Genomic DNA, 26,803 nt, shown 5'->3' with positions numbered 1-26,803 from the left:
CATACCGGAAGCGCCGCGCTGCCTTTCGAAGACGGTGGTGGATGCCGGATCTATTGGGCCCGGACCCTGGGCTCTCGGCCGCCGGCTGCCTGGGCAAGCGGGAGCGGAGCAGCGAGAGCTTCTGCGTCCCCGGAGTTCCAGACGATCCTGGCCCCGGGGTATCATCTTCGCTGCCTCTCTTCCTACTCTCCTCACCATATCTGGGAGAAGCCCGGAGGGCTGCCGGCAGGCACGGTGGGTCTCAGTGGGGCGCGGCCAGAGATACTGGGCGGGAGAAGTCCGGCTCCGATCCCCCAGCCCTCGAGCAGGAAGCTGGGCGCTTCGTGCTTGCTTGCTTATTTATTTATTTACACAGCGTCTTCCAGAAAAGTGGTTCTGGCCGAGCGGAGAGGGAAGCAAACCAGTGAGTGGAAAGACAGTGATTCAAGGCTCAGGGACCCCAGGTGCGAATCCCCTCTGGGGCATACGCCCCACCCGATTCTGGTGTTCCACGTGGCTTAAGCCATCTGCGCGAAACGTTTCTCTTCCATTTCTGTGTTCTACTTCGGAATCTACCTGGTGGATGATTGCTTTTTAACCATCTAGGTTAGAATTAGATCAGCGAAAGGGACAGTCCCTTACAATCCCTTTAGGACTCTGTCATAAGATTTAGTGAGCGTGTAAATGTCTAATGTTTATTCTGGTCGGTCCGGCAACAGATAAAATTTTATGTGCCGTTTGCTCAGGAATTTCATTCTTGGGACTTTATCCTAAGGGACAACTAGGACGAGTGCCAAGGTTCAAGAATGTTCTCAGCTGTGTGGTTTATAAGAATAAAGAATAGAAATTAATGTCCATCAAGTGAAAATCGATTAAATACGAATTGACAATATCTATATAATAAATATTGTGCAGGAATTTAGGGGATAAATTGTTGTATTGACATGAGAAGATATACTGGCCTAAACAAAATAAACCAAAACCGAAACAAAAATCTACTTACCAATTGGTAGGTATAATAAAATCTCACTTATATACAAACAGAAAAGTTGAATACACGTGTAATAGATATTTGCCATTTATTTACCCTGGGCCATCTGATTGACTCCTTTTCTTGAAGGATTCAACATTGTCTAGGTCTGGGTGACAGCAGAGCTATGCTCCAAGACAGACAACTGGCAGCCAGTGTGAACGTGGATGTCCTTAGCTTGGTTAATTGGACTTAGAATCCAGAAGCAGGAACATTTTTTGTTTGTTTGTTTGCTTGTTTCTTCTTCTTTTTTTCAGTTTGCATTTTCCTCTAGTGAGGCTGAGCTTTTCTTTTTTTTAAATATATTTTTATTGAAGTATAGTCAACTTACAATATTGTGTCAGCTTCTGGTGTACAGCACGATACTTCAGTCGTATAGGAACATACATATATTCATTTTTGTATTCTTTTTAACCATAAGTTACTGCAAGATATTGAATATAGTACTTCAGTCGTATAGGAACATACATATATTCATTTTTGTATTCTCTTTAACCATAAGTTACTACAAGATATTGAATATATCCTGCTGTACAGGATAAACTTGTTGTGTATCTATTTTATATATAGTAGTTAGTATCTGCAAATCTCAAATTCCCAGTTTATCCCTTCCCACCTTCTACTTTCCCGGTAACCATAAGTTTGTTTTCTGTCTGTGAGACTGTCTCTGTTTTGTAAATAAGTTCCTTTGTCTTTTTTTTAGATTCCACATATAAGTGATACCATATGGTATTTTTCTGGCTTACTTCACTTAGAATGACATTCTCCAGGGATATCCATGTTTTTGCAAATGGCATTATTTTATTATTTTTTTATGGCTGAGTAATATTCTATTGTATAAATATACCACATCTTCTTTATCCAGTCATCTGTCAATGGACATTTAGGTTGTTTCCATGTCTTGGTTATTGTAAATAGTGCTGCTATGAACATTGGGGTGCATGTATTTTTTGAATTAAGGTTCCCTTTGGATATATGCCCAGGAGTGGGATTGCTGGGTCATATGGTAAGTCTATTTTTAGTCTTTTGAGGACTCTCCATACTGTTTTCCATAAAGGCTGCACCAAACTACATTACCATCTATAGTGTAGAAGGGTTCCCTTTTCTCCAAACCCTCTCCAGCATTTATTATTTGTGGACTTTTGAATGATGGCCATTCTGACTGGTGTAAGGTGATACCTCATTGTAGTTTTGATTTACATTTCTCTGATAATTAACAATACTGAGCATTTTTCCTTGTGCTTATTGGCCATTTGTATGTCTTCCTTGGAGAATTGCTTGTTTAGGTCTTCTGCCCATTTTTGGATTGGGTTGTTTGTTTTTTCTTATTAAGTTGTATGAGCTGTTTATATACTCTGGAAATTAAGTCCTGGTCAGTCATATCTTTTGCAAATATTTTCTCCCATTCCATAGGTTGTTTTTTTGTTTTGCTTATGGTTTTCTTTGCTGTGCAAAAGCTTATAAGTTTAATTAGGTCTTGTTTGTTTATTTTTGCACTTATTTCTATTGCTTGGGTAGACTGCCCAAGGAGAACATTATTGAGATTTATGTCAGATAATGTTTTGCCTATGTGTTCTTCTAAGAGGTTTACTGTGTCTTGTCTTATGTTTAAGTCTTTAATCCATTTTGAGTTTATTTTTGTGTATGGTGTGAGGGAGTATTCTGCCTTCATTGATTTACATGCAGCTGTCCAGTTTTCCCAACACCAGTTGCTGAAGAGACTGTCTTTACTCCATTGTATGTTCTTGCCTCCTTTGTCAAAGATTAATTGACCAAAAGTTTGTGGATTAATTTCTGGGCTCTCTATTCTATTCCATTGGTCCATATGTCTGTTTTTGTACCCTTCCCATGCTGTTTTGATTACTGTAGCTCTGTAGTATTGTTTGAAGTCTGGGAGGGTTATTCCGCCAGCTTCATCCTTTTCCTTCAGTAATGCTGTGGCAATTCTAGGTCTTTTTGTGATTCCATATAAATTTTTGGATTATTTGTTCTAATTCTGTGGAAAATGTCCTGGGTAATTTGATAGGGATGACATTAAATCTGTAGATTGCTTTGAGTCATATGGCCATTTTAACAATATTAATTCTTCCAATCCAAGAACATGGGATATTTTTCCATTTCTTTAAACCATCTTTAATTTCCTTAGTCAATGTTTTGTAGTTCTCTGCATATAAGTCTTTCCCTTCCTTGGTCAGATTTATTCCTAGGTGTTTTACTATTTTGAATGCTATTTTAAAAGGGATACTTTCTTTACTTTCTTTTCCTGTCGATTTATTGTTAGTGTAAAGAAATGCCACTGATTTCTGTATATTAATCTTGTACCCTGCTACCTTGCCAAATTCTTTTATTAGCTCTAGTAGTTTTTGTGTGGAGCCTTTAGCATTTTCTATATAGAGTATCATGTCATCCACATATAATGGCAATTTTACCGCTTCTCTTCCAATTTGGATTCCTTTTATTAATTTTTGTTGTCTAATTGCTATGGCTAGGACTTCCAATACTATGTTGAATAGAAATGTTGACCGTGGGCTTCCTTGTCGGGCACCCCCCAGATTTTAGGGGGAAGGCTTTCAGCTTTTCACCACTCAGTATTATGCTGGCTGTAGGTTTGTCATAAATAGCTGTTATTATGTTGAGGTATGTTCCCTCTATACCCACTTTGGTAAGAGTTTTTATCCTAAATGGATATTGAATTTTATCAGATGCTTTTTCTGCATCTATTGAGATGATCATGTGATTTTTTGTTCTTTCTCTTGTTGATGTGGTGTATCACCTTGATTGATTATGTTGAACCATCCTTGTTTCCCTGGGATGAACTCAACTTGATCGCGGTGTATGATCTTTTTTATGTGTTGTTGGACTCTGTTTGCTAATATTTTGTTGAGGATTTTTGCATCTGTGTTTATCAATGATATTGGCCTATAGCTTTCTTTTTTGGCAGTGTCTTTGGCTTTGGTATCAGAGTGATGGTGGCTTCATAGAGAGTTTGGGAGTGTTCCCTCCTCTTCAATCTTCTGGAATAATTTGAGAAGGATTGGTATGAGCTCTTCTTTGTATGTTTGATAGAACTCACAGTGAAGCCATCTGGTCCTGGACTTTTGTTTGCAGGGAGGTTTTTTATTGCTGATTCTATTTCACTTCTAGTGATTGGTCTGTTCAAATGATCCATTTCTTGATTCAGTTTTGGTGGACTATATGTTTCTAGAAACTTGTCCATTTCTTCTAAATTGTCCAATTTATTGCCATATAGTTGTTCATAGTATTCTCTTATGATTTTTTTGGTATTTATTTGGTGTTGGTTGTAATCTCTCTATTTTCATTTCTTATGTTGTTTATATGTGTGCTCTCTCTTTTTCTCTTGGTAAGCCTGGCCAGAGGTTTGTCAATTTTGTTTACTTTTTTAAAAAAAACAGCTCTTGGTTTGATTGATTTTTTCTATTATTTTTTAAAATCTCTATTTTCTTTCTTTCCTCCCTGATCTTTATTATTTCTTTCCTTCTACTGACTTTAGGTTTTGTTTGTTCTTCTTTTTCTAATTCTTTCAGGTGGTAGGTTAGGTTGTTTATTTGAGATTGTTTTTCTTTTTTGAGGAAGGCCTGTCTCACTATGCAATTCCCTCTTTGGACTGAAGCGGGAACATTTTAGAACTCAGTCTGCTGCTGGTGGTGACTGTGACATCCAGAATCTCAGAGAGCAGTGATGGCAGCCATGCCATGTCCATTGGCAGTAGAAGTGACATCCTAACCAGACTATCCAGGATCCTGACTTTGGCTGGGTTCCTGGTTGCCTAGTTTCCTTTCATTCTTGCTGGTCTTTCTGAGTTTGCTTTCCCTCTGTTGCTGTGAGCCATATGCCACCCTTCCAATAAGTCCCTTTCTTACATAAGGTACCCAGAGTCCATTTCTGTTGCATGTAATCAAGAACCTGCTTGGCTGAAACCCAAAAAGGTCTGTTGATGACCGTTATCTCCCAGGAGTAAACCTAGGAAGGCGTGTTTTTGTATTGCTTGGAAAAATCATTTACAACTCTTGTATATTGTCAAAAGAAACACTAACGATTTTCCATTTTGATGAATGAACCAAACTCCCCTTCACCTTCTGTGGTGAGATAAGTGTGTCCCTTAAGGCTGGAGTGACTTAATATCAAATTGACACAGCATCGAATGACTTTAGCATCTCTGGACCTCAGCTTTCCCATTTCCTTCTTACAAGAGTCTGTATCAGCTAGAGTGTATTGAAATTAATTTTACAAAAGCTACTGTAGAAATCCTAAAGGGTGGTGATTATATCCTTTGAACGTGTGTGAGACATAGCTCCCCCGTGCAGTGTGAGGGAGAAGGCATGACTACCCTCCTACCCCCATTCTCCCTACTCCCACTCCTTAGTTCTTCCTTTGCAGGTCCCTCCACCTTCCTTCTCGGCTTGAAAATAATCTCACCAGCCCAAATGAAATCCCTCATGCATGCATTCCTCAAGGATCGTAAAAGGACCATCTCCCTTACAGCTTTCGTCATTACTCACTGGAATCATAAGAAATTGTATTCTGGGGCTCAGTCTCCCATCTTCCCTCCCTTTCTGCCTTGGTTGGGCTGTGAATTCCTTGGGGAACAGGGCCTGGGACTTGCTTATCTTTGAATGGTGCCTTTCCAAGCATATTCACTGAACCCCCCGAGAGGACACAGGAGAACTTAGGACGAAGAAACAATATTCCAGTTTTGTGTTGAGACCCTTTAATGTCACATTCATTTTTTTTTTTTAATGGAGGTGCTGGGAATTGAACCCAGGACCTCATGCATGCTAAGCATGTGCTTTACGACTGAGCTATACTCTTCCCCCCACCTTTTCTTTGTTTTTTCTTCTTCTTTTTTTATTTCTTAAAATGATAACAGAGATGATAGAGACAATATGTAATCTCCTTGCCCCAGCATAACTAGTTTCTTTTAAAATAAATCCACCACTCATGATATTCCAAAGACAGCATCTTATGATGTCTTTGAGAACAGACTGTCTAGCCTCTGCAAGGTGGATCCTGAGGCATGGGGGGGGTGTCCAGGTCTCCGCCAGAGGTGGGGTTAGTGTGGCTTCAGCTGTGCGACCCGTGACTGAGGGCTGAATTGGGGCAGGGGGTACCCCAGAAAGTACAATGAGGCCAGGGGTTAAGAAAAGAGAGTTGAAGTCTGGGATTAGGGACTTTAAAGATACTCTCCCAAGTTCCTTGTGAGCCTGTAAATGAATAGACAGTGGAGTAGGGACAATAATGCTTTCAGTAGTCAACATGGAAAGTATTCATATTCACTCTCAGGGCTATGTCAGTGAGTTTCTTGGATCCATGCTGGGCTGCTCACACTTGGCCGGGACACAATCAGCCTTGCTCTGTGTCTTCATCACCCAGGATAGGTGATATCTGCCAAAAGTCCCTACTTTGCCCTGGGAGCCCTGGTTATGTCAGACAAGCCACCAGTGCCTACTTGTGCAGAGTGAGAAGTGATGCCCTGAGTCTCCAGCTCGCCCCACCCAACCCCTATGCCCAGCTCCCTGCTCTGGGCCTGGCATTCCCCAGGCTCTAAAGGGAAAATCTGGCCACTTACCTTTTTTTGAACAAAGCAACATCCACATTTTATTCTTTTCTTGAATGTTTTCACTTTCTCTTTTTAAGAAAATAAGGGTATCTTTTTATCTTTTCAGAAAATAAGGGTAAAATATTTATGGAGAACGTAGAAAATACAGTAACGTAGAAGGGAGATTTAAAAGTAACTGCAATTCCAACAAGCACTTTTAACCCTGCATGTATTTCAGCTCCTTTTTTACAATGAGTTTTTACATAGCCAGTCTCACTATATATATGATTTTATGTTCTGCTTTTGCAGTTAACATAATAAAAATGTTAAAAATATTTAAATGGATAATACATGAGCATAATACAAAATTCAAAAGCTATAAAAGGAAAACAAAGATAAAAAGCTTTCTGACTATAATTTTTTTCTGTTCTCAGAGGCAACTTCTGATACTGCCCTTCTAGAGATATTTCATCCTTATATAGATGTATGTACGTATGCAGAATCCTTTTTTATTAAAAAAAATCGAAACGTTGTCCTGCGGCTGATTTTATTTACTTAGCACCATATATAGAGGATGGTTCCATAACAGTACATATAAAACATACCTCATTCTTTTTCAAAGGCATTTCATTGAGATATTATTATTTATTGAGATATTAAGATGCACACATCTTAACTGAAGAAATCAATTATTTTTTACAAATGTATACAGCTGTGTGATTACCACCTAGATTAAGATATAAGGCATTTCCATCACCCCAGAAAGTTCCCTGGTGCCTTTTTTTAGTCTTTACCTAAATCACTACTCTGGTTTCTATCACTGTAAGTTAGTTCTGCTTATTATTAAAGTATAGCGTTTTGCAGTATCTTTTGTGTCTGGCTTTTGCTAAACATAATGTTTTGAGATTCATCTGTGTCACTTTATGTACGCTTTTCATTGCTGAGAAGTACTCCATTGTATGAACATACCACAATTTGTTGGTCCATTGTCTAGTTGATGGGTTGTTTCCAGTTTGGGCTTAATATAAGTAAAGCTACTGTGACCATTCCTGCACAAATCTTTTTTAGTCTGAGGTTTACACTTAGGAAGGGAATTGCTGGGTCATAGAATAAGTGTACATTTAAGTTTATTAGGAACTGCCAAACACCTTTCCAAAGTGGTTGTACAATTTTACAGTCCCACCAGCAACGTATGAGAGCGTTCCAGTTGCTTCACATCTTAGCTAATAGGTGCTATTGTTAGTCATTTAAGTGCAACCATTCTGGAAGGTATATAATGATCTCTCCTTGTGCTTTTAAAAAAAAAATTCTTAATGTTATATTATTTTGAAAATATTCCCCTCATAGTTTAACATAATTTATTGGAATTTTATCAAATAAAAATGACATCCTAGGGGAAGGGTATAGCTCAAGTGGTAGAGCGCATGCACAGCATACACAAGGTCCTGGGTTCAATCCCCAGTACCTCCTCTAAAAATAAATAAGTAAACCTAATTATCTCCGTCACCAAAAAAAGAGAATGACATCCTATACTTATTTTAATCCTATGCTTATTTAATCCTATGCTTATTTTAATCACTAGACACTAATATCAAGCAAGTTCTAAGTCTTATGTGGTATTCTATGGCGAAAGGAGAAAGAGATTCTCTTTTAATGGCATATGATCGTGACTATCGCATCATCACTGTTTTGGGGACAGGCATAATTTTAAATATTTTGTCCTATCATCACTACAAATGAACATTTTCTCATTAGACTGATAGTTCAACACAGGCTGAGACAACATGATAAAATGTTTAACCTAAAGAAGCCAAATAACCCTAACTCTGATGTTCCCTTTGTGATATCACCAGAGAGCTAAAACTTACTCTCCTCCCCCTGCCTCCCCTGTGCTTTTAATTTGCATTTCCATGATGGTTAATGCTGTTGAGCATATCTTTTACATGCTCACTAGCCATTTGATATCTTCTTTTCTAAGTGCTTCAAGCATTTTGCCCATTTAAAAACAAACTGTCAATCTCACTGATTTATAAGAACGATATATATTAATATATATGGATTCTTTGTCAAATATTTGTACTGGAGGTATTTTCTTTCAGTCCGTGGCTTGTGTTTTCACTTTAGTAGTGTCTTTTGATTAGCAGAGGGTTTTAATTTTAATCATGTCAATTATATCCTTTTCTTTTCCTTTTAGGATTAGTGCCTCTGTGTCTTTGCACTCAGGGATCTGGGATATTTCCAAGCACGTGGGATAGGAGAGGAGTTTGTGCAGTGATACAGATTACTCAATTACATAATTTTAAAACGTGGTAAAATTTAAAGATGGATGAGGGAATGTAGGTTTTATTTGGGAGACACGTCTGAAGTCAGATCAAGGAGGCTGATGGGAAGAAAGTTGGCTGGAGCATCCAGGCAAAGGATTGAATAAAGGAGCCAAATATAGACACAAATCCTCTGTGCAGGTCATTAGATGTAGGTTTGGGTGGAAAAATGGGGTAGAGAGCAGTGGCTTCCTGGGAAGCTGGTGATCCTGAAATTGTTGCTGGTGAGAGCCTATCAAGACTAGAAGATCAAGAATAGGAAATGGTAGCAAAACCTCAGGATCTCGGCATGTGTTAGTGACTTCATACAGTCACCCTGAAAAGTTTTAGGCTGAGGCAGCCTATTTTAAAGCAGGTGTACTATAGTTTTGCTCAGACTGGCTTGCAATCCAAGTTTACTGGAAGTCCTGTAATTTGAAGCCTTGCGGGACTTGAAAAACTGAATTGTCTACCCCACGAGAAAGCACCAACCGGAACAGAAGACTTAGAAGGAGCCCAATCTGAGCAAAAGACCAGCCTACTGCACTGCAATGCTTTAAGCATTTTTCTGCCCATGAAGAGGAAAAACCTGGAGGGGAAGAGCAGATTAAAGGTGGACTCCCTGTACCTAGATGACTGTTTTGAATAACATCAAGGCAGAGGCCACTTAACTGAGTGCCAGCGGGGAGGCCAGGTGCAGAGACCAGTGGTTCCAGAATGGATTTCTCAGTCTATGTCTAGACAAGATGTCCAGAGTTGTCTGAAAGGACAGAAAACCTGTACATTTCAAGGAGTTGCCAATAAGATCTCACTGGAAATTCAGTTTCCTTAAAAATCTGACTGATGACAGTGAGTTTTATCTCCTAAGGCCATCCCAGGCTTGCGAACACCACTAACAGGAAGTTGGCAGTCATAGATGCATAGGCCTCAGAAAGGTCACTCTGCCTAATGCCCATGCAGTTAAGGATTGAGAAGTTAAGGGCCAAGGGGGCTCCTCTTGAAGAGAACCTGAACGGTTCTGGATGGTGCCAGATGGTCTAAGCAAGCCTCCATCTCTGCCAGGGCTTAGAATCCTGTCGGTCATGGGACACCTGTGGCCTGTCCCGCCTCTGGGCTTCAAGCTATATATGAAACAGTTTAAGACAGTTTGGGTCAAGTTTCTGGTACTTTTAGGCAAATGCACTCTAACTGATACACTTTTTTTTATAGTGGCTTCATATATAAATTGTTGGTCTATCAAAAATCAAAAATAGTTGGGGAGGGACCTTCCTAAGAGTGGGAGAGAATGTCCAGAAGGAAGCAGACCCCAGTCCCATTTTCACTTCAGCTACATGAAATGGACACACCTCTGCATGCAAGGAAAAGGCCACTAGCCCAGCAGCCAGTGAGATTCTCCCTTTCTGAAAGTCATGGCAATTTTCTTTTCCTGAGCCTGGTCGTGGGGCGTAAGGAGAGGAAAAACTAGAGAGTGGACTTGAGCGCCCCCTGGAGGCCCACACAATTATTTGCACCAAGTTGTCCCAGAATTTGGAGTTAGCAGGGTGTGAGTATCAGAGGACTGCCACTGTCCTGGAGGGATAACTTCGCCTTTGGTTTGGTCCAGGCTTCTTAGATGTGTCTGAAATTCGAGGCTGGCAGGAGGCCTGTGTGGCAGTTATTGTCTGCGACCTAATTTTTGCTTCCAAACCACCCAGAGAGAAAACCTTTCATTTATGCCTTTCTGTTTTGAAAACACACAGACATAAAGAATAGTTGTATTATTTAGGGCACTTTGCTTGTAAGTCACAGGAACCAACTCAAATTAGGTTAAGTGAAAAAGGAGGATGATAAGGGTATAGTGTTTCACAAAACCCTAGGGCAGGACTGTAGCCAGACCTCAGGAAAGAACCAGAAGGCTGTCAGGAGTCTCTCATTTCAGCTCCTCTTTGTGCTTACATCGAATCCTTTTCTTGCTGCAGACCGGTGTAAAGGGGCTGCTCCACTACTCCTGAGTGTGAGGTCTGAGGTCCAGACACCCACAGAGCCCCACTTGATGGTCTAAGGCCCAATTCCAATTCCAAGAGAGACAGTCCGCTTGGCTATTGTTCAGGAGCCTGCTTCTCTTGGTCCAATATATTTTGACCAGGGCGTGGGGTCCTCCACTCTCTGGGTGGTGGATCTGTTTCTGGAGAAGAATTCCTGGAAAATTGGCTCACGTTTTAGGCAAACATCCTACAAGAGCTCCATTTTAAGTACTCCTCCCTGCTGGAGGAAAAGGTTCCAGATTGTGGGACAGAGAAGGGGATGTTCCTGAAACCTACCGATGATAACTACAGCACATCAGGACTCCCTGCTGGGGGGTCGTTGGAGAATGCTGACTAGCATGAAAGCATGCATATCTCCCTGTAGCAGGAATGTCAGCAACAGGAGAGCGGGGTATAGCTCAGTGTAGAGTGTCTGCCTAGCATGCATGAGGTCCTAGGTTCAATCCATTGAGTACTTCCATTAAATAAAAAAATAAATAAACCTAATCACCCCCCACAATAAAAGTGAAAAAACCAAATAAGTTTTAAAAAAAATTTTTTTAAAGAATGTAAGTAATTCATTGGGAGACAGGCATTTCTTTTTTGGAACAAATTAAATATTTTTCTAAACATTTAAATATTTTATTTGTTTTTCAACTATTTTTATATATTTAAATATTTAAAAGCTATAATAACTGAAGCCAGCAAACTATTAAAATAAATATTCTATTCTCTTACTTTGACAAATATATCTTTATAAAAGCAAAATTAAAAAATGTTGTAAAGCTATGTTGTATGCTATGTAAAGCAAACTAAAAAATGTTTTGTACTTAATTTAAACAAGTCTTTGAAAATTTAAGTCATCAAATTTTTTATAAAAAATAAAATTATTACCATTTTAGCATTCAATAACCACTTTATACCCAATGTAAAGAATTGATATCACACTTCAAGCATGATAAATCCAGAACTATGTGTGTAAAAAATTAAAGAGCAATAAAAATTGTTTATTATTTTTAAATATGCAATTCTTGTGAACACCGCATTAATTTTCTAGTACTTTTGGAACCATGAATTGAAAGGCAAGAAAATAGACACTGGGTAATAGGCAAGACTCTGTTGCTGTGTATGTTATCTGAGAGGAAGAATTTGACCAATTTTAAACTGTGTCTTTTTCTTTTCCCTAAGCATTTTGCAGCTCAAATCTTACTGGCATCCCAAAGCACTGTCCACAAAGGTTCGGTGCATTTATATGCAATTGTCTTTCGAGAACGTAAGGCAAGAAGTATGGAGAAGCATTTCCCTAGGGTCTGAGCAGCGTTTCGTCCCCAAAGTGGGTATTTAGGGAAACAGGTTATATCCTAGTGCTGAGTGACAGAGATGCCCAAATGTTCATCAGTAAATACATGTGTTTGTTTGTTCCCTTCAGTTTTATTGAGATATAACTGACCTGCAGCACTGTAGAAGTTTAAAATGTAGACCAGAATGATTTGACTTATATACATCATGCAATGATTATCATAGTAAGTTCCGTGAACATCTATCATCTCATATAGACACAAAATTAAAGAAATAGACAAAAACTATTTCCTTGTGGTGAGAACTCTTAGGATTTGCTCCCATAACCACTTTCATATATAACACATAGCAATGTTAATTACATTTATCATGTTGTGCATTACATCCCCAGTACTTATTTATCTTATAACTAGAAGTTTGTAACTATTGACCACCGCCATCCAATTTCCCTTTCCCCTACCCACCACCACTGGTAATCACAAATCTGATCTCTTCTGTGAGTTTGTTTATTTTTGAAGTATATACATGTGTCTGTGATATGCAGAGTTCTCTAAAGCACTGCATCTACTGAATGGAGCAATCCAACATCATCCTCCTATATAGCTGTGGTTATTGTACATAAAATGCATGAACTATTGCATGAAATGATTGTGCATGTCAGTTAAAGATGTAAAAGCTTTTGCAATAGAATCTTTATGACATACACAATGGAATGGGGCATGTGCTCAGTTCTGGTTTGGGAGAATAGAAAATGATTGTCAGTCTCTAGCCAGATCTGAAAAATGCTGAATTAACCCAATTTCTTTACAGCAAGACTTCTCAGAGCCTTTAATATACTAATGTGAATTGTGACTTTCCAAGAGGAAGATACAGCATGCAGTATTTTTCCAAATTCTCTGACCACCTAAACATATGTCACGAAGTCTCCTTAATATGTCACAGACACCTTTTCAGAGACCCAGAACTACCCTGGGCCATCTTCAGTAGGAAGGAGTAGAAACCAAAAGGCAGAGCTAGTGCCGCAGCTGAGGAATCTGCCAACTCCCAAGATAACGGAGAGTGCCACTCTGCAGATGACATGGCTCTTGAGTGGTCAGCAACTGGTTTCAAGGCCCTGGAACTTAGTGGCTTTGCCACTGCACTTACCCTGTTTATTGTAGCACCTCAGCACATTGTCCAAGTTCAATCCTGGGCACTCTGGAATGTGTCTTTGTGATAGGGAGTCTGATGCCAGGGAAACCTTTGTTCTGACAGACAGTGGACCACCTCAGTGGTCTCCTCCCTCCAACTGCCTGCAGCCCAGCCATCTGCCAGGCTCCGGTGAGCTGACTCCACAGAGCCTTCCTCAGCTGCTCAGGCCCTTGTGACTTATTCCCTTCTCCAAGCCTCTGACCTGGGCTGCCTGTTCTACTAGTGGACCTACCTGAACCTGGCTGCCACTTCCTCGAGGCAAGGACCTTGGGATATTCACATTATTTGAGCTCACAAGGTAGGACTAAATAAAAATTCATGAATGACAGTGATGTTGGAGCTGATCTGTGATACTATTTCCACCAAATAACCCACAAGGACTCAGCAGCCATCTTTTTAACCAAGGATACCAACCCATCATATACTTTCCTATGACATGAAATGAGATGATGTGACATACTGTATGTACAGATGCTTCATAAATGGCGAGGCATCATACAAAAGCAGGCAATAATTGGTAATAATCCAGTCTCCATTGCCCTGATCAGTGATTGGTCCATTTCTAATGACCCTTAGCTTTTGATTGGTATTTCCAGTAATTGAGCCAGACCCACCTCCCCGACCCACTAGCTGAGCATTGCAATGTTCATCTTATCTGGAGTTTAAATTTGGATAGCCTAACCACCGATTCCTCTCTTTTAGATACCCACAACCAATCACCCTAGCTCTTTTCTGATGACCAGACACCGTTATGTAGAGCAGTGCAGATGGTTCTTGAAGTAGTGGAGAGCCAGCTTGAACTGGACCTGGGCTTTGGTGTTGGCCCGGTATGTGCTGTAGGTCTTCTCCAGGGTTGCCAGCTCTGGGTCCACCACTGAAGAACGGGACTGGTGACCTATAATCACGTTTGAGCATGACCCCACAAGCAGGCTCCCGAGCCCATCAATAAAGAACTCTGCCGAGAGAGAAAGTGCAGGAAGGAAATGTGAGCTTCCGCCAGAGACCCAGGGTCCTACTGCAGGTCTGGGAGAAGGGTTAAAGGGAGGGGACACAGATTATACCCCTGGGGATACGGGGAGGTTCAGCCCCATGAGAAGCCACCTGCCCAGGCTAATGAGTTGGAAGGACATACAGAGAGATGGGCAGAGAGACACAGATGGGCTTCTGACTGGACGGAACCGTGGATTCCAGGACGGAAGGGAAGGAGAGGGCAAAGAGGGGCAGCTCAGCGGCTGTAGCTAAACAGGAAAAGATGTCTGGAAAAGGAGGAGCAGTGACAAGGTGTGAAAAGAGGGAGGGGACAGCTATAGGGAGAGGAAGGGGAAGGGTGTCTCAGAGAAGCAGGAACAGCCTCTGGGAGACAAGGAGTCAGAGAGGGTGGAGAGCTCGCGAGCTCCCTGGTTCGCGGAGAAAGGACAAGCTCCCGAGAGCAGCGGCACACGGCTTGCCCTCGGAAAGAACAGAGCCCTGAGGTCAGTCCACAGCCCCCGTGCCCGTCCTCACTCGTCCAGCCGCCCCACCTGAGTGAGCCACCCGCTGCAGGCGGGGGTCGAAGCCGACCCTTTGGAGTCGCTCTGTGTGGGCCAGGAAGAAGTTGACGACGCCACTGGTCACCACGCAGCTGGGGAAGCCGTCCAGGGGCCGGAAGAATCCTGACCTCCGGTGGAGACAGTCCCCGTTCTCACCGCGCTCCAGCAACAGCTTAAACTGGAACACGTTTCCAAGCACGCTGCCGCCTACCTGGCCGGTGGGCAGAGAAATCCATGTTAGAGAAAGAAGACTCAATATCCACAGAGCCTCCGCCAGGAGGACTTACCGGACTGAACCTCAGTTACAACAAGAATCATGCCCTTTCTCTATCTACCCATCATACTACACTTATACCCAGCCCAGACCGCAAACAACTTCTCTGCTCCGCAGACCCTACAGCAAGCTCACTCCTTTCAGAAGGCAATTCATTCCCTTCCGTTAGGAGGAGGGGTATTTGGATGCAGGTGAGAGGCAGCCTGCGCGTGCAGTGGTCCCTGTGTGGACTCCCTGTAGCGAGCCATTTGTCTCATGCTGTCTTCCTCCACCCTCTGCTCCTGGCTCACTTCGATGCGCTGCCTGTCCACACACTCAGGGGAGATGTGTGCATCTGTGTGTTCAAGCCCTGGCAAAACAGGCCGAACAAGTACCTCTATTCCTGAACCGTCATAATCATCTAGCCTGGCACAGCAGAGTCTGATCATTGTCCCCCATCACCTGCTCTTTCCTTCCTCCTCTTAGTAAATGAACCCTCTGAATTTTAAGGGGACTAAATTAAGGTATAGCCAACTAAAGATGAAATTTCCCCACTTCTCTCGCAAGGTTTGACCACGTGTCTAAGTCTTGGTTGAAAGGATGTAATTTAGAATAGAAGTCTGCAGCTTCTAAAAGGATTACATTCTTAAAAGAAAACTGCATGTCCTCCACTCTTTTCCATCCATACAGCTGAGGACCACAAAGCTGGATGAACAGCGGGGAAGAAATCTGGTCCAGGACGACCCTGCAAGCAGAGTCTAGTGCCAGCCTGGATTCTTACACAGGCGGTAAGTACACCTTCTATGTTGTTTATGCTATTCTGATTGAGTAGCTAAGAGACATTTTAGTTAATCTAGATGCTTTGGGAACTGTCCACCTGGAGTGAGAGGACTGGTCACAATGCTACTTTTTATCCATTTTCTTTTTTTTTTTATTATTAACCGTTTTATTGAGATATCTTCGACATATTAAAATTATATATATATTTTTTTAATTTATACAGCCTGATATTTTGATATCAGTATACACTGTGAAAAGATCACCTCACCCGAACTAATTAACAAATCCATCCCCTCTATGTAGTATAGCTATCTTCAGAAATTTTGAGAACACAATGCAGTATTATTAACTCTTGTCACCGTTTTCTTCCCTTTTCTATATGTAGATTGACTTTGATGTTTTGCTATTTTTTTAATGTTATTAAGGCCATGTGTGCTTTTACACCTTTGCACCACTGACATTTTTTTAATGGTGTGTGGCAGAGCCAGAGCACCACTCGCTTTTGTTCCATCCCAGTCCAGGGAGGAAGTTAGAACTGACGCATAAACACACCATTTTAAAGACAAGAATGATGGTGAGTTTTGTCGGGGTGGGGTGTGTGTGATTTGCTTAAAGAAAAGTAAGAATGGAGGCAGAAGGAGAATCACACGTTTGGAGGGGAGGGTATAGCTCAGTGGTAGAGCGCGTGCTTAGCATGCATGAGGTCCCTGGTTCAGTCTCCAGCATCTCCCTTAAATAAATAAACAAGCCTAACTACTCTCTCCGGCAAAAAATAAATAAATAAACTGCCACTTAAAAAAAAAAAAAAGGGGGAATTGTATGTCTGATCCCTGATTCCTGTGTGATGGGCTCAACCCTGGGGCTGCATTGCCTCGTCTCCTGCATCAGCCTCCCCACTCACCTCCTCATCTCTGTCCTCGCACACTTTCCTCTCTTCTCCTCCCTTTCCCTCTCTTACTCATCAGATTGCAGTAGGATAGACCCGGCAACTCTCCCTTACCACGTCCAGTTCGGTTTTCTCCAGGACATCCACCAGCACCTCAATCTTGGTCTTGTTGTTGAAGATAAAGTCATCGTCCACCCAGAGAACGTATTTGGTGGTGACCTGAGATATGGCCAGGTTCCTACCAGCAAACCAACCCTGTGAGTGGAATGAGGTTAGATCCGTGGTTGCCGGCCCTGCCACAGATTAGCATCACCTGGGAGCTTTCTCAGTTCCCAAAAGCCAGGCTGCACCCCAAACAGTGGCTGAGGACCTCTGGGTTAAAGGGAGTTCATGTCTCAGAGACACTGGAAGGAGGACAGTGACTGTCTGGATCAAAGATTGAGACAAAGAAAGGCTAGAAAGCCCTTCCTTGGCCTCTAGCCAAAATAGTCTGATGGAAGTCCTTGTGCACCTGACAGTCTTTGTGGTTTTCCTTCCATTTCCCCTCCTGTTGCCTGGAAGATGTCGGGGGATGGGACACTCTGGAATGTATAATATCCACTTCCTTCTGTGTGGGCTTTAAGGAAGGTATGTGGGGAAGAGAGAGACACACGCCAGCGAGTGTGGAATCATAGGGATGAGAGGTTCCTCTGCTACTGGATCTGCACATCAGGAAACCTGAGAATGTCAGACACCCCGAGTCACTTAGGAAGATTTCAGTCAATTTCTACATCAAGTGTGAGGAAAGGTGGATTAGCTACCCCGTTAACACAGAAAAGGGAGAGTGACCTGATTTCTCTGTGAATTGGGAGTAAGCAAGGGGACTCAGAGGAGGGTCCTACCCCTAACCATGCCCAGATCCTGCTGCCTTGGGAAGGCCACTGAAGCAGCCCCATCCAGGATAGAATGGGACTCTGGGGCCTTCTTGTCCCAGGACCCAGGTGTCTCCCCATCTGGGAGGGACGTACCTTTCCAAAGGGCATGGTGTAATACTCCACGTGGTTGTCATTAATTTTCAGGGGCTCCTTGCTGTCATCAGCCACGATCACGGTCAAGTCTGGGTAATACTGGCGAATGCTCTGGATCATGGTCTTGAGCTTGTGGGGACGGAGGAAAGTTTTGGTGGCAACAGTCACCAGGTCTCTGAGCTTCCTCTCTGGGCAAGAAAGGGTGGAGGTTAGAGCTCTGTCTTCGGGAAGCCTCACTATCTTGAGTTGCATCGTTCTGGGGGTTTCTTTTTATGCCACGACCTCTCAAGTGTTTGTGGACCTCATCCCTCTTGTACACAGTTGGTGTTTGTTAGTTGGATTAGAAAATAAATACGTTTAAAACATACCCAATTTGTTTAAATGTTATGTCTTCTATTCTAGAGCCTCTTTCCTGGTTCTGTTGGCTCCACACTGCTGTTTCCTACTGTCTACCTGGATGTTTTATTTTATGCTTGCTTGTCTGCACTTGGTTTGCACCCTGCCTTCATGTTGGTACTAGGCTTCGAGATGCACAGAGCTTTGCCCCTCAAGGGGTTTAATATGGAGGGTCACGGAGCCCAGGAAGAGGAGACAAGTTCTAAAGGACTCAACATGCCTTATCATCAGCCACACTCCTACAGAGGGAGGCTGCCTGGTCTTTATCCTTGGGGAGATGCCAGTGAAAACAGGTCCACCTGGAGATCAGAAGGGCTAGACCAGATTGTGGGTCTTAAGGTGCATGATTTACAGAAAAGGTTGGAGAAAGGACAGCTTTTCTATGGAAAAGACCCTAGGCTGAAACAATTGTAGCAGCTGGTGTGTTTGGGGGCTCGAGCCAGTGAATGGTGCCACAGCAGCTGATGGGGCACGTGGGACGTGGGGTGGGGTGGGGTCAGCTAGAGTTAATGCACGCTGAAGCCACAACTCCACCTATTGTTTGTGGGTGAGTGCTCCGGAACCCCACGGCAGAGCCATTCTCTCAGAAAGACAGAAATCAGAAGTCATTCCAGAACCTTTTTTTTTTTTTTAAATAGAGGTACTGGGGATTGAACCCAGGATCCTGAGCATGCTAAGCACACACTCTACAACTGAGGTATGCCCTCCCCTCCCTGAATCTCTTTTTTAATAAATGTTGCACCACTACCCAGCACCTCCTGGGTCTGAGAGCGAGGGGAGAGATATTAGTGGAAATGAGACAGGAAGACAAGAGCACAGCTATTTTGGAAAAGGACCTGGGGAAGGCCTTGGCAAAACAGGCCTTGCAAGCTAAAGTAGAAAGACCCTGGGGGCCTGAGTCCCAGAGATAAAAAGCCAGGCTCACAAGAATGAAAGATTAACTTCACCTCTCACACGAATGAGTATACCTAGTTGCCACAAGACAAGAAGCTCAACTATCAATTTTACCTGCTCCTGTGCTTTCTCGCAGAGAATTCTTGTGCCTTTCTTTCCCTTCACAGAAGCACTGCCTATTCCTGAGAGCCAACCATGGAGCCACCTGCAGCTGATCAAAGAAGTTTGAGGATTTCTGGAAATTATCAGTGATCATGAGACAAACCCTCCTTTTTGTTACAAAAGCAATTCGTCCTTTCTACTCTAGGAGCTGGCCCTTTTTTCCTGCCTTCTCCCTTGTGCACAAGCCATCTATTTGAATAAAAAGTTTTGCTTGCCTAAGAGTCTCATGGAAGTGGAATTCAGTTCTATGGTACTGGCTGTCCAAGAATCTGGAAAGGGCCTGGTAACAGAATCAAGTAAATCATGTTTAAGAGCATGTCCAGTGAATCCTCTCTTCCCCTTTCTCTTCTTAGGCCACATGACAAGTTTGGTTCTTTTGTTATAGTAAAGAGGGGTGGGGGGTGGGTATAGCTTGGTGGTAGTTCGCAAGCTTAGCAGGCAGGAGGTCCTGGGTTCAAAACCCAGTACCTCGATTAAAAAATTTTTAAAAGAACAATAAAAATTATATATAAAAAAAGAGAATCAGGGGTATGAATCATCATAGGAGATGGTCAAGGTAGGGGACTCCCAGCCTACTTGGTGGCATTCTGCTTTGAGATTCCTTATTGTTCCAAACACATAGCAATGATAAAGAAAAGTGCAAAGATATAGCAATGTTCAAAAATAGACAACATTTCTTCCAAGGAACAGATATCAAAAGCAGTGAGCAGAACCGGAGCTGGGCCTGCTGCAGTCTGGGGTCAGAACAGCAGAGGAGGCTGGGAGGCTGAGCCTGAGGGTTAATGGGATAAAAGTGTCTCATAGGGTGTGTGGGTCCACAGCCAGGCTTGTTGCTAGAAGCCATGGACTGGAGGCCAGTTGCACTCCCTCTGTTTCTCACCACATACTACCTGCTGGGCAAGGAACTGAAAACAGCTATCACTCCTGTGCACATCTCTGGGTGCAGAGATGATACCACTTCACAGTCAAGTTCTGTGCCAAGACACCCTCAGGCCCAGCAACTAGCTCTTCAGTGATGCCAATATCATTATCGGACAGGGACCCCAAGACTCCAGTATAAAATGATGGACTAGGAATCTGGGGCTACTGAGAGTAGAAGCAACTGTAAAGCTGTGAGATGGGAAGGAGTCAGGAGAGAGACAGAAAGGGGAAGAAAGAGGGAGGGAGGGAGGGAGGGAAAAACAAAAATAAACTAGCAAATGAAAGCGCCCCCTACTCAAGATGAGCTCACAAGCAAAAATTCCAAGACACTCCAACAAAACTAGTATGAAGGACAATAGCCAGCAAATCTACCCTGTGCAGATGAATCCACTCTAGGTAGACAAAATAACAGAGAAGTCTGAAAAGGACATTAAATGAGAATGTTCAAAATCTCTCAAGTGATAAATGACAGAACCACACATGTGAAAAAGAAAATATGAAACAAAAACAGGCATAAATGAATGAGAGTATTTGGATATGAAACCAACTTAAAATTGTTGAAGATAAAGGTAAAGTAAACCAAAAGGGAGACATGACTTGAGATGTTTTTTAAATGTTTTAACAAGCATAAGAGAGTACTATGAACAACTTTATGATAAAAAAATTGGTAATTTACATCAAATTTACGAGAATTCTATAGAAATATTTTGACTTTGAATATAAAATTGATTCAATGGACATACAGATTAATAACCACTAAAGACATTGAATTGATATTTTAAAATTTCTCCCCTTTATCTCACTCCTTCCCATTCACATTCCCACCCCAACCATCTCCCCAGTAACTTAAACCAAAAAAAAAAAAAAAAAAAGACACAAGGACCAGATAAATTTTAATGAAACTTAAAGAAACATATTATCCCTATTTTATTTCAATTCACTTCAGAAAATAGTGATAAAAGGAAAGCTACCCAATTCATCTTATGAGACTTGTATAATACTGAAAACAAAACTGGGCAAGGACATTACAGGAAAAAGATAGTGTCAGCTTTGAATCCAGATGCAAGACTCCTAAATAAGACAGCAACAAATTTAATTCAGCATTTAATCACATAATGCATTGCAATCAAGATGGGTTTGTTTCAGAAATGCAAGAACAACTTCAACGGCAGAAAATCAATCAATGTAAACCACTCCATGAACCCAATTAAAGGAGAAAAATTATTCCAGTAGGTGCAGACAAATTACCTGATAAAATTCAATATTCATTCATAATAAAAATTCTCAGCAAAGGAACAGAAAATAGAAATTAGAAACGGAAAACTTTTTAGCAACAGAAATGGAAGGAAAGAAGGAAACTTTCTCACCCTGATACACCTATACATTCCTACACAGCAAACATAAATGGTGTAACATTAGAATATTCTTCTTAAAGTTAGGAAGAGTCAGAAGTGCCGGCTCCCACTGCTACTATCTAACACTGTATCAGAGACTTTAGCAAAACGCAATAAAACAAGAAAAAGAAACAAATTCTAAGAATTGGAAAGGAAGAGACAAAAATCATTATTTGTTCAAAAGACTCTATATATTAAAAAGAAATCACTAGAATAAGTGCAGAAAGGATGCTGTTTGTAAGCTCGACATTCAAAAGTCACTACTGTCCTACATACTAACAACAACCAATTAAACTGTAGAAGAAAAAGATCCAATTTATAAAAACAATAAGAAGTACAAGGTACCTAAGACTAAATCCAATAAAATGTGCAATTCCTTTACAAATAAACTTAAAAAATAAATTATTGGAGAACCTATGAGGAGACCATGGCATGGAGACTATAACATGGAGACATATACTGGATTCATGGCTGGGAATATTCAACTTCATAAAGTTGTCAGTTCATTTCTAATTAATCTACAAATCATATGAAATGCTCATCAATCATGAGCTGATGTTAAAATTCTAAGGAAACAGAAAAGGCCAAGAAGTGCTAAGAAAATTTTGCTAGATGAAAATTTTGCTAATCATCCTGAAGTATGGAATTTCTCCCCATTGGCTATAGAACCCGTTATAAATTGTATTGAAATGTTGTGGACCAAGCCCAAGATAAAAGATCGAGGCAACCATAAAAAGCCTGAGTTCAGACCCCCCGCATGCATGAAACAGGGTGTGTGAGGGGCTGGCAGTACCAGTCAGAGGAGGTTGGACCACTTGGTATGTGCTTGTGGGATAGGATGCTCTCTGTATACAAAAAATTAGGTCCCCATCACATGTCACACAGAAGCATAACTTCTAGGTGGGTTAAATACCTAAATATGAGAACCAAGCATGTACAGCTTTTGAAAAAAAAATACAAGAGAATATCTTTATGGCTCCAATGTAGGGAAAATTTTCTTGAACAAGGAACAAAAAGCAAAAGCTAGAAAGACAACAATGAATCAATCTTGTTAAAGGATAAAGCCTTTAAAAATTGTTTTTGTATCTATTCTTTTTCAGATTCTTTTCCATTATAGGTTATTACAAGATAGTGACTCTAGTTCCCAAAGGATAAAGTTTGGTAACAACAAAAGATCCCAGAAACAAATCAAAAGACAAGCCATGGACTGACAAAAGGTCAGAAACTAGAACTTCATGCTGTAGTGTGATAACTTTTCATGAAAAGTTCAAAGGTTTGTTAAACCACACTGTGTGCACGCAGTGTAGGAACCGAAATCTACACTGTAAATGCACGAAAATAGGGAAAAGAAAGATCGTGGCTCCTGGAAGAAGGGAGGAGAATTAGATCATGGAGATTTCCACTGTATCTGTAACACTGTATCTTCAGAACAAATCTGAGGCCAAAGGGAGGTTTTTGTGAATTTCTTGTACTTATCTTTCATTTTTGAGATAGTTATGATGTTAAGCAAATACTTTAAATATCCTCCTCAAATATCCTTCTCCATAGATATTTAATGCTATTACTTTTAAATGACAGTTTATATTTTGAATAGAATCTATTTGAATAGATTACATTTTTAATGTATATTAAATCTGATATTCCACAAAATGTCAACTGGTTCAAAATTCTATATATTGAAAGTAATGCCATGAAAATCTCCCCATCCCTGTCCCCAGCTACTTGGTTCTTCTCTAGGAGGTTACCAATGTTTCCAAATTCTTGTTTATTTTTCCATAATCAAGCAATTATGTACATATGCTTTTCTTCCCCCACTCTTTCTTTTTACAGAAACTATAGCTTACTCTTCACTCTTTTCTGTACCTTGCTTACATCCTGGAAAGCATTCTGTATCAGGATAAAAAAGTCTTCCTCCTCCTCCCTCCTTCTGAATGCCACTGTGATTATACGGATTTAACCAGTGCCTCCCACTTTTAAGGTTTTTGTCATTGCAAACAATGCTGCAATAAATATCCTCAAACAAATGTCATTTCACACAGATATAAGCATCTGAAGGATAATTTCTAGAAGTGGGATTGCTAGCCCAAAGGGCACACATATTTAAAATGTTGACAGATATTGCTAACTTGCTCCAGAAAGGTGATGCCAATTTACATTCCCATCGGCAGTTTGTAAGAATGTTGCCCGACTCCTTGTCCAATGCTTTTTGATTTGAATGTAGTTTTCATTTGTACTTTTCTTAGTGTGAAATTGAGCATACATTTTACTGGCTAAAAGCACTGCTGAATTTAACTTTTTGTGAATTGGCTTATTCTTTTCTTACTGACGTTCTTATTGACTCACACGGCTCCTAAGTAAAATTAGACCTTTGGCTTTGACGTATGTTGAAGACATTTTTTTCCCCATTTTGTCCTTTGTCATTTGACTTTGCATATGGCAGGTTTCTGTCATAAAAACATTAAAGCTTGTTATGTATTTTATGTCTTTAGTCTTTTTCTTGTAGCCTCTGGGTTGTGTGTCATATTTAGAAAAGTCTTACACTGTAAAGTTATTTTTAAACTCCATATGTTCTTCTAGTACTTAAAAAAATTAGATATTTGCTCTATTTGGAATTTATCTTGGTATGAGCTGTGAGATAGATTCAACTTGTTATCTGCCACGCAGCTACACAGTTATCCCATGTGATTTCTTGAATAATCCACCATTTCCCCCTTTAATTTGAAAAGCTACCTTTATCACATGGTAAAATTCTAATATGTATATTAGTAGACTTCTAATTTTAGTCCATTGATATAGCTATTCATGCACCAGTACCACTGTTTTCACAATTATTACTTACTAAAATGTTATAATCCATTAGGTTTTTTTTTCCCAAAATAAGCACAGCCATACAATGAATTAAACATGACTAAGCAGTATTAGGAGAGTATATTCTAGCATTTTTTCCCTCAAAACAAAGCTTGGTAACAGGAATCCTATCAGAGCTTTCTTTTCATCGATTCCTGTCCCCCATCTCAAAGGGGATCCCCTCTGAATCTCACCAATCGCCCACAGGACCCATCCTGGAGCCCCAGGGACAAGGGCCTTACCTGGTCCAGGGTCATATAACTTTGGTATGACAGGATGGCGGATGGTCACCGGAAACTTGGCCACTGAGGACTGGGACTTCAGACTCACTAGAGGGAGAAACAAGGAAAGGGTGGGCATACTGCGTCTGGGTCACTCTCCACGCTGCCCTGGAAGTCGACATGATGGGGGAATGAAGGATTGGTGGGACAAGACTAAGGACCACATAGAGTCCTAACCTGCTGTGTGTCCCTGGGGCAACCTGCTGATTGCCTCCGAAACTCACATCTCTTCCCCATGAGAATCTTGGGGGTGAAGTGGGCTTGCAATCAGAGGGGTGGATTAAGTTTGACTTTGCCATTTATTAACTGAAATACCTTGGGTAGATCATTCTGTCTCCTTCTCCGTCTATAAAACCAGGATAATACTACCTGCCCTATTTTACCTCATGGGGTCATTTTGTGATAAGAGATGTTGCCAAATCTGAAGGTGGAGAGAATTCTCTCTCTAGTTTGTGTTCCTGGGTAATCTGTCCCACATGTCATCTTTTCTGCTTTATCTCCTGGAAATGCATCCTGTGTCGCTGATCAAAATGGAAAAGGGTGACTTTAATTCATCTAGAAAGGAACTGGGGCTGCCCTGAGGGTGGCAGGAATTGTTCTCCCAGGCATTCTGGGGGTGGGAGTGGGGACTGGGATGGGAGGAGGAAGACAAAGCCACTGGCCTTGGGACTGACAGTTCCCCTACATCGTTCTTCCCTGTTAGTGTCCAGGACAAGATACTGATGCACAGACTGTGCCCTCCCTCCCCTTCCACAGCTGAAGTCTTCAGCTTTGATTGGCAGAGAACTAGGGAAGAGAACTCGATGGTTTCTAGGTGCACAGCATGAATGATCTGTCCTCATAGAGAGACGAGCAGGGACTTCACCCCTCGAGTCTCTATGGGGTCATGGGGATAGTATTGGGAAGTTAGGTGTCTAGGGTTAGAAACAGGAGCCCAGGAGGGATCTTAAATGCAGGCAGGCTTCCTGGAAGATGAAGACTTTGATAGCCCGGTGTTGTTTTTCTGGGTCCCTAAGCATTTTACCAACCAAGGACAGGCTCTCACCCACATCCACCCTGTGGTGCTGGTACTCCGTGCTGGTGTATGTCATATGCTGAAGGATGAAATTCAAGAGCTTCCGGTTACTGGTTGAAATGGTCAGCTGCTTCTGGCCTCTGCCCTGCACCACGCTGTCTGGGATGTCAGCGAGGGTGTTCAGTGTCCCCAGAGAAGCTGTCAGGGTGACCTAGGGCGGATGCAGTAGAAAGACTAAATGCAAAGAAAGGCACATACCCAGGATGACCAGCAGTGGGCAGAGCGCATAAGGATGAGAGAAGACCTATGGGTGACCCTGAAAGCTAGGGTCTGGCTCTGCCAGAGTTGCTGCCCTAGCCCCACAAAGGAGAAACAAGCCCTCAGATCTGGTCTGTTCAAGGGCCACTTCTTGAAATATCCTTAACTCTTGGCTTGCAGGATAGCATTCTTAAAGATTCCTTCTTACCCCTGCTGGCTGCTCCTTCTGACTTCCATCTGCAGACTCCACCTCCTCTTCTATCTAACCTCCAAAGAGAGCTTTTCAGGGCGTGGTTCTGCATCCTTTTCCCTTACTCTACACCTTTTCACTAGAGGAGGCAGCTCTAAATACCATTCATAAGCTGGTGGTTTTAAAATGAAACTCTCCAGAGGGATAGATTAGGAGTTTGGGATTAACAGATACACATTACTAAATATAAAATCTATAAACAAGGACCTATTGTGCAGCACAGGGAACTATATTCAATTTCTTGTAATGAGCTGTAATGGAAAAGAATCTGAAACAAATATATATGTATGTATATGTATAACTGAATTGCTTTGCTGTACATTTGAAACTAACATTGGAAATCGACTACATGTCAATAAAAAATAAGAAATACAAATAAATAAATAAATAATAGATAGATAGATAGATAGATAGATAGATAGATAGATAGATAGATAGATAAAATCTAAGTCTCCAGCTCCTATCTTTCTGAGATCCAGCTGCCTGGCTGGCTGCTCTGCTAGGAAGTTTCACAAGCAACACAAATTGCTATATTCAAAAGTGAATGATTGATTTTTTTTCTCTATAGATC

The 26,803-nt window shown here is 41.5% G+C and overlaps 1 protein-coding gene and 1 long non-coding RNA gene across 10 annotated transcripts in view; one reads left to right on the top strand and one right to left on the bottom strand.

Moving 5' to 3' along the window:
• Positions 1-42: 42 nt before the first annotated feature.
• LOC140686118 (uncharacterized) lies at positions 43-19,487 on the top strand. 8 transcript variants are annotated; one of them, XR_012059634.1, is made up of 7 exons: positions 13,085-13,657; positions 14,062-14,186; positions 15,832-15,929; positions 16,404-16,495; positions 16,887-17,064; positions 18,217-18,549; positions 19,272-19,487. It is a non-coding gene; the product is annotated as an uncharacterized lncRNA (long non-coding RNA). The 8 variants fall into 8 exon arrangements; XR_012059639.1 differs by having other exon boundaries at positions 14,062-14,344; XR_012059640.1 differs by lacking the exons at positions 13,085-13,657; positions 14,062-14,186 and adding an exon at positions 43-234.
• B4GALNT2 (beta-1,4-N-acetyl-galactosaminyltransferase 2 (SID blood group)) overlaps positions 13,691-26,803 on the bottom strand; it is a 48,312-nt gene continuing 35,199 nt past the window's right edge. For both annotated transcript variants that reach the window (XM_072938883.1, XM_006214302.4), the window contains 6 exons: positions 25,755-25,935; positions 24,671-24,757; positions 17,815-18,002; positions 16,922-17,062; positions 14,880-15,099; positions 13,691-14,314 (listed from right to left, as the gene is read on the bottom strand). In XM_072938883.1, the coding sequence (XP_072794984.1) occupies positions 14,109-14,314; positions 14,880-15,099; positions 16,922-17,062; positions 17,815-18,002; positions 24,671-24,757; positions 25,755-25,935 (1,023 nt within the window). In that variant the 3' untranslated portion in view covers positions 13,691-14,108. The remainder of the gene's footprint in view (positions 14,315-14,879; positions 15,100-16,921; positions 17,063-17,814; positions 18,003-24,670; positions 24,758-25,754; positions 25,936-26,803) is intronic.

The sequence above is a fragment of the Vicugna pacos genome, chromosome 16 (genome assembly GCF_048564905.1).
Source record: "Vicugna pacos chromosome 16, VicPac4, whole genome shotgun sequence".
Classification (NCBI taxonomy): domain Eukaryota; kingdom Metazoa; phylum Chordata; class Mammalia; order Artiodactyla; family Camelidae; genus Vicugna; species Vicugna pacos.
Note: the sequence above shows the minus strand (reverse complement) of the source record. Positions and strands in the feature narration are given on the sequence as shown.